The 8675-nt window shown below is 39.7% G+C and overlaps 1 protein-coding gene across 1 annotated transcript in view; it reads right to left on the reverse strand.

Moving 5' to 3' along the window:
- Window positions 1-1060: 1060 nt before the first annotated feature.
- Window positions 1061-8675, reverse strand: part of LOC103191863 (deoxynucleoside triphosphate triphosphohydrolase SAMHD1-like) — a 62758-nt gene continuing 55143 nt past the window's right edge. The window contains exons 15-16 of the mRNA XM_007934741.1: window positions 8225-8362; window positions 1061-1219 (exon numbers count right to left, since the gene is read on the reverse strand). Coding sequence (XP_007932932.1) covers window positions 1061-1219; window positions 8225-8362 — 297 coding nt within the window. The remainder of the gene's footprint in view (window positions 1220-8224; window positions 8363-8675) is intronic.

An 8675-nucleotide genomic window follows, 5' to 3' on the forward strand; every position in this document is an offset into this window, starting at 1 on the left:
CCATAATCTGTGAGCTCTGTGTGGTCACTGCAGTGAATTATCGAACCCAGGAGAGAGGTGGTGGGTGCTTTGGGAGGAACGGTTGGAGGAAGGGCTGGAGGGAGGCAGCATGTCTGGCCTTGTAGTAATAGGCCTTGGTTTACTGCTGGTGATCCTGCCTTCCCCTTGTAGGGTTAGAGGAGGTCAGAACATGTGGCCTCCTTGCCGTTTTTGCAACAGGCACTGCAGTCTTTGCTCTGATTCCCATAAATTGCAATGAAATGGCAGAAATGAAGCCCCAGCTCTGAGCAGGACCTGAGGAAGGTTTCTGTCCTGACATCTGCTCTACTCACAAAGGAGTTACAGAGGGGAGGTCTTCTCTAGGTTAGGCAGAGAAACTTGGGCAGTGAGTAGTCAGAGTGAAAGAAACTGCCTGGGTCTGGAATCACAACTGATCCAGGGAGTAGTTTTGGAGGATCCCTCTGTCACAGGGCTATAAAAGGTGGTTTTATGTTCCACTTAAGAGGAGCCCAGAGCCTGTAGATCTTCTGAATAACTTAATCAGGCCTCTCACCAAAGAGCTGGAGCTCACGCCAATCTCATCTCCTACTGTTTACCCCAACCTGGCAGTGCTTTGGGGTTACAAGGGCCAGGGAAGGTATCTTTCACGCACCTTCAGATGATGTAAGGAGGACTATTCTCGTGTTGGGGGGTTAGGATTTCATGTTTTGTTTTTACTCAAGGCTGTTCATGACTATTCCAGTTTCAAATTCCAATGTGTACCCTTGTCTCATTTCCAAATATTTTTGAAAAAACAATCATTTGTTATAAGAGTTTATAGTTTATAGAAGAGTTGTTAGCCTAAAAAAATAGAGTACTATTTCCTGCAAAAGGAAAAGGTTTGAATTAATATTAAAAATAAGCAAGGCTATACTTTTCATAGCATGTATACCAAGATTTCCCTAATACCCTTTGAATAAAAAGTTAGTTAGCCCTGGTGTATGTGTACATTCAAAATATAAAACAAAAAACCTAGTTTTCATTAAATTTGTGGAATTCTGATTGAATTCCCTAAATTGCCTTAGGGAGAAGGCTTTTCCTCACATCCAGGCGATTTATCATTAAAAAGCTGGCGTTTGACTTTGGGTTTTTCTGGGCCACAAGATAAACTCGGATCTGAAGATGGGCAATGCTTATCCTGTTTTGCAGGTGTTTTGGGTTGGTTTCTAACATCGTCATCCTAAAAGAAAGAGCAACAAAAGTAGTTAACAGGATTTACCTCAAGTAGACACATGCCCTGGAGAGAACAATCATGGGAGAAGGAAGGGCTGCTTATGCACAGGGAGATAGCTCAGGGTGCAGAAGAGTATGAAGGGATGGACACTGGGAGGAGGTAACTATGGGGAGGAAGTGGGAGGGGAGCTGCTGCATTGTAAATTTTGGTCAATGACATGAGACAAAGTATATGTGAACTGCTGTATGAAAAGTGAATTTACTCTGTAAATCTTCACCCAAATCCTAATAAAAAAAAAAGTAGTTAACAGGAAAAAGCCAGGAGGCTCTCAGGTATACATATCCTTCTCACTCTCTTTTTTTTAAAATCATTTCAATTTTGTTGAGATAAAATTGTTCATGGGATTGCAACCTGTCTATACTTTTTCTGGTAGACAGTTTGCTTCTAGAAATACTTACTCTTAAGAAACCCCAAATCATATATATGTTCAGTGCTTGGGTCAAATTGGGAATGCCACAGTCCTAAGCAGGTAAGAAGAGCCTTCACGGCAAAAGCCCTCAGACCTCTTATTTTCCAAAATGTCTGGAAGCAACCAAGGGATGTAATAGTCCTCAAGAGTGCCCAGTTTTATGACCTTAAAACCTTCATATTCTTTCATGGAACACAACACTGCTCCATTTTTCTAACAGCAAGAAGGCCTCTATTAGACCCATGCTCCTCTGGTCTAGTCCTCTCTGTAATAAAGGGTCTAAAAGATAGCAAGAAAGGGCACGGCAGTATGTACCTGTAGATTTTGAACTCTTCTTTGCAATCAGAACTACAACCTTGGGTCCATCAGCAGTAAACCCCAACCAAATGAGCTCCTCTACCAAAAGTGAGGGATGGCCTCAAAGTTCAGTGGCACCATGACTGGAAGCAGAAGCTTTCTTTCTAACATCTGACTCTAACTCACTGTTCTTGAACTTGTGGGTAGGTATCTTGGGTTATGTGAAGGTATAGGATGGTTGAAAGCTTCCATTATATTAGGAAAATAATGTTTGTGGTAGGATGCTCTGCACCTCCTTTGTCTCTTTGTGCTCACATCCATTTCCCACCCTTCCTCTGCTATACGCTGTATTTCAGAAGTTATCCTACACACTACATATCCTAACTCCCAATGTTAATAGCTTCCAGTTGAGGTTTGCCCAATGGAAAGCACTGGAGACAGTGGCTTTGTCTCTTCTGTGATTTTAGCTTCTGCAGGTGGCCTTAGCTCCTGGACTCACATCTCCTCCCTGGTCCCACCTACCCTAAACACAGCTGCAATGGCATCCCTGACCTCTGTTTGTTCATTTAGCTCTGTCAAAACTTTTGTATCTCATTCCGCTTATTCAATTTCTATTGTTGAACAACCCAGCACAAGTTCTGTTTTCCTGATTGGATTTGACTGATATAGCCACTCAGTTGCCATGATAGCCTAACTTGGAAGACCCATCTATCTCAAGTCAACAACATGTATTGCCAAACTCATTTCCATTTCTACCCATTCAAATCTGAACTCTAATGAATTTTATAAATGCAAACTTGAACATATTGCTTTCCTGCTTAAAACACTTCAATGGCTGCCCATTGCTCTTGGTTTGTAAGACTATGAATAACACCCCAGTCCCCATCCCACTGTTAAATCCGTTTTACCTAACACAGTACCTGGTAAACATACTCTTTAATGAAAAAATGTACCTAAATTTCAGGCAGTTATCACCACATTGCTGATAACTTTAATAGCCTCTTGTCTCTCTGCTTCCACTATCTCCAAGTTCCAAGCCATTTACAACTAGAGTTTGGTTTAGTTTCTTTAGGTGTTACATTACCTCACAGTCCTTTATTCTCATGGATCTCACTCTAGTGGGAGATAACAAACACACAAAGAAAAGCCCAAAGCCAAACCCATGGCTGTCCAGCTGATTCTGACTCATGGTGACATGTGTTATAGAGTAGAGCTACTCCATATGATTTTCTTGGCTGTGATCTTTGCAGAAGCAGAATGCCAGGCATTCCTTCCATGGTGCAGCTGGGTGGATTGAAAGCACCAACCTTTAGGTTAGTAGTTTACACCACCCATGGACATTAACAAACACCCTCTTTTTATACTGTGTCTGGAGCTGTTATCAAGTCAATTCCAACTCATAGAGACACCCATTGAGTTTCTAAGGCTGTAACTCTTTATGGAAGTAGATTGCATAATCTTCTTCCCTCCCATGGAGCAGCTGGTGGGTTTGAACCACTGATCTTCTGGTTAGCAGGCAAATGACTTACCCACTATGCCACTAGAGCTCCTTCCCCACTCCAAAACCAAACTCATTGCCGTCAAGTTGATTCGACTCATAGCAACCCCTCCTTGGGTTTCCAAAGAGGTATCTCTATGGAAGTACATCGCCAATTCTTCCTTCCAAGGAGTGGCTGGTGGGTTTGAACCGCCAGCATTCTGGTTAGCAGTCAAATGTCTTCAGCACTACACCACCAGAGCTCCCTTAAAAATCCTTTCTTAGATTATCCAAGGTTCTCCATAATCTAGTCTATTTTTCCCATTTAGTCTCTCACCATTCAACAATAAGAATTTTCTACTCTGGTCAGACTGGTTTCCTCATGATGCCCTAAACACACTCAGTTTGTTCCAGTTTCATGCCTTAGTGCTACTCTCATTGCCAAAAATGTCCACCCTTCTCCCTGCTATGCACTCAGTCACAATCCACCTTTTCAGATCGAGGAGAATTCCCCTTCTGTCACAGGCTTTTCAGACTGCTCTCCCAACTCTCTGAATACTATTAAAACTTACTTATATTATTCCTTCTGGCATTTGATAAAGTATCAACTGAGCAGTTCATGTCTAGCTTTTCCTTTTTGTTTCCTTCAGCTCCAGACACAGTATAAAAAGGCAGCCATAGGATTATAAGGGAGAGTACTAGACTAGGAACAGAATGTGCTTCCCACCTACCTGCCTATTACATTCATTCAGTCAGTCAACAAACATCAATCAGTCACTTCCTGTGTGCCAGGCAGCTATGATGTATAAATCAATAATGTACAATTTTAAAAGCATTCTTTACAAGGTGGGCAGTTACAGCAGGGTTCCTCTTCCTCTCAATTGTATTGTAGTAGAGAATTTAAATAGTGTACCAATATACCACTCATCTGCTAGTTTGTCACACTGTGGTGGTTTGTGTGGTGTTGTGAGGCTGGACCTATGCCATTGGTATTTCAAATACTAGCAGAGTCACCCATGGTGGATAGGTTTCAGCAGAGCTTCCAGACTAAGTCAGACTAGGAAGAAAGGTGGGGCCATTCACTTCTGAAAAAAAGTGGTGAATGAAAATCTTATAAATAGCAGTGAAATATTGTCTGATATAGTGCCAGAAGATAAGCCCCTAAACTTGGAAGGCACTCCAGTGATGAGTGGGGAAGAGCTGCCTCCTCAAAGTAGAGTGGACCTTAATGACATGGATGGAACCAAGGTTTTGGGACCTTCATGTGCTGATGGGACACGAATCAAAATAAGAAAAAACAGCTGCAAACATTCATGAATTATAGGAATGTGGAATGTAGGAAGTATGAATCGAGGAAAATTGCAAGTTGTCAAAAATGAAATGGAACAGATAAAGACTGATACTCTAGGTGTTAGTGAGTTGTTAGGACTGGTATTGGCCATTTTGAATCAGACAATTTTATGATCTGCTATGCTGGGAATGATAAACTGAAGAGAAATGGCATTACATCCATTGTCAAAAAGAGCATTTCAAGATCTATCCTGAGGTACAATGCTGTTAGTGATAGGATAACATACAAACACCTACAAGGAATACCTCTTAAAACAACTATTATTCAAATTTATGCACCAACCACTAAAGCCAAAGATGAAGAAATTGAAGGTTTTTACCAACTTTTGCAGGAGCTCTGGTAGCATAGTGCCTAAGGCACTTGACTGCTAACCAGAAGGCTGGCAGTTCAAACCCACCAGCCACTCCTCAGAAGGAAGGTTGGGCAATCTACTTCCGTAGTGATACCACCTCAGAAACCCAAAGAAGGGTCGCTATGAGTCAGGTTCGACTCCACGGCACATAACAACAACAACAACAACTACAACTTTTGCAGTCTGAAACTCTAAACATGCAGTCAAGATGCATTGATTATTACTGGTGATTGGAATGAAAAAGTTGGAAACAAAGAAGATGCTTCAGTAGTTGGAAAATATGGCCTCAGTGATAGAAATTACATCAGAGTTGCAAGAATTCTGCAAGACTAGTGACTTATTTACTGAAAATACCTTTTTCAATAACATAAATGGTGGCTATACATGTAGACTTTTGCAGATGGAATACACAGGAATCAGATTGACTACATCTGTGGAAAGAGGTGATGGAGAAGCTCAGTATCTTCAGTCAAAACAAGGTTCAAATTGAAGCTGAAGAAAATTAAAATAAGTCCAGGAGAGCCAAAACACAACCTTGAGTATATCCCACCTGAATTTAGAGACAACCTGAAGAACAGATTTGATGCATTGAACACCAATGACTAAAGACCAGACAAGTTGTGGAATGAGTTCATAAACATCATACACAAAGAAAGCAAAAGGACATTAAAAAGACAGTAAAGGAAGAAAAGACCAAAATGGATGTCAGATGAAACTCTGAAACTTGCTTTTGAATGGAAAGTAGCTACAGTGAATGGAAGAAATGATGAAACAAAAGATTATCAAAGGAAGATTTCTAAGGGTAGCTTGAGAATACAAAATAAAATATTATAATGAAGTATGCAAAGACTTGGAGTCAGAAAACCAAAAAAGAAGAACAAGCTCATCATTTCTCAAGTTGAAAGAAATGAAGAAAAAATTCAGTCCTCAAGTTGCAATATTGAAGGATTCTATGGGCAAAATATTAAACAATGAAGGAAGCATGAAAAGAAGATGGAGGGAATACACAGAGTCACTGTACCAAAAAGAATTGGTCGATGTTCAGCCTTTTCTGGAGGTAACATATAATCAAGACCCAATAGTATTGAAGGAAGAAGTTCAAACTGCACTGAGGGAATTGGCAAAAAACAAGGCTCCAGGAATTGAAAGAATACCCACTGAGATGTTTCAACAAACAGATGCAGTGCTGGAGGCTCTTACTCACTTATGTCAAGAAATTCAGAAGATAACTACCTGAACAATCAACTGGAAGAGATCAATATTTGCGCACATTCCAAAGAAAGGTGATCCAACAGAATGTGGAAATTATTGAACAATATCATTAATATCACATGCAAGTAAAATTTTGCTGAAGATAATTCAAAAATGGTTGTAGCAGTACATTGACAGGGAACTTCCATAAATTCAAGCAGGATTCAGAAGAGGATGTGAAACAAGGGGTATCATTGCTGATGTCAGATGGATCTTGACTGAAAGTAAACAATATCAGAAAGATTTTTACTTCTGTTTTATTGATTTTACAAAGGCATTCAACTGTGTGGATCATAACAAATTATGGATAACATTGAGAAGAATGGGAATTCCAGAACACTTAACTGTGCTCATGAGGAACCAGGAGACTGTTGTTCGAACAGAACAAAGGGATACTGCATGGTTTAAAATCAAGAACAGTGTCTGTCTGGGTTGTATCCTTTCACCATACTTACTCAATCTATATGCTGAGAAAATAATGCAAGAAGCTGGACTATATAAAGAAGAACCCAGCATCAGGATAGGAAGACTCATTAAAAAGCTGCACTATGCGTATGACAGAACCTTGCTTGTTGAAAGTGAAGATGACTTGAGCACTTACTGATGAGGATCAAAGACTATAGTCTTCAGTATGGATTACACCTTACCATAAAGAAAACAAAAATCCTCACAACTGGTTCAATAAGTGACATAGTGATAAATGGAGAAAATATTAAAGTTGTCAATGATATCATTTTAATTGGATCCATTATCAATACCCATGGAAGCAGCAGTCAAGAAGTCAGACATCATATTGCACTGGACAAATCTGCTGCAAAAGACCTACTTAAAGTGTTAAGGAGCAAAGATGTCACTTTGAAGACTAAGGTGTGCTTGACCCAAGGCATGGTATTTTTAGTCACCTCATATGCGTGTGAAGGCTGGACAATGAACAAGGAAGACCAAAGAAGAGTTGATGCCTTTGAATTGTAATGCTGGCAAAAAATACTAAAAATGCCATAGATTGCCACAAGAGTGAACAAATCTGTCCTGGAAGAAGTGTAGCCAGAATGTTCCTTGGAAACAAGAATGGCCAGACTTTGTCTTACCTACTTTGGTCATGTCAGAAGGGACCAGTCCCTGGAGAAGAAGATAATGCTTGGTAAAATCAGCAAAAAAGGGGAAGACTCTCAATGAGATGGATTGACACAGTGGCTGTAACCATGGGCTCAAGAATAGCAATGACTGTGAGGATGACTCAGAACCAGGTAATGTTTTGTTCTGTTTGTTGTACACAGGGTTGCTATGAATCAGAGCCGACTCAACAGCACCTAACAACAGCAACAACAATAACTAACGTACGGAAATAACCATGTTTGAGACACTAAGTTTGAAATAACAAGTAAGAAAGCTTATTATTAGTTGTACGAGTCCTTAAACAAGTTGACTACTCAGCCTAAGTAACCTCCTAAAGATGAGGTCATTTTCCCAGGAAAGTATTTGCCATTTCTCGGGGTCACTGGGAGGCCTGGAGGAAACATTACTAAGAACACTGAAGAGCACTATTCACATGTCCACTGTTCTAATCTTTTACCATTTGAACAATAACAATCAACAAAGCACCTACTTTCAACTGGTATAGGAAGAAACCCATTGGACACAGATTCAGACATTTTAAAAGAAAAACATTTTAAAATGAAATACTTCATTTTCAAAACCATAACTAAGTCATTATAATTTATTTAAACAAGAACTTTTCAGAGCTTGTAAAGAATCTCTTTTGGCTTTTACTTAAAAATAAAAGTTATCAAATTATGTGAATAATAACTACTCACTTGTGGTATGGGAAAATTCTTGCTGAAGCACCACTCTTTAAAAAGATTTTGTGCAGCATCCAAACTCTTTTTATCGGTTTTCTTACAGTACACTCGAATCAGCTGCTCAGCAAATCTCTCAGGCAGAAGCTGTGAAATCTTTTAAAGCAAGAAAAGATTCCATTGTCACCTTGAAATCACACACTGGAGACAGATCAGTTTTCTCCAAACTCCTAAGCAGTATTCTTTAACTTTTTATCTCATCATAATCCAATGAAAAGAATTCTTGACAACTGTCACATTGCAAAGTACCCTATAATTTTATGCCAATTAATAAAAGACTACAAGTACATATTACATGATGTTCGGGTTACCTAGTGCCTCTCTGACAAGAATATACCACAAATGGGATGGCCTTAACAAACAGGAGTTTATTCTTACAATTTGGAGGCTTTAAGTCCAAGTTCAAAGT

Source organism: Orycteropus afer, unplaced genomic scaffold, assembly GCF_000298275.1.
Source record: "Orycteropus afer afer isolate SDZICR_OR568_19922 unplaced genomic scaffold, OryAfe1.0 scaffold00020, whole genome shotgun sequence".
Lineage (NCBI taxonomy): Eukaryota > Metazoa > Chordata > Mammalia > Tubulidentata > Orycteropodidae > Orycteropus > Orycteropus afer.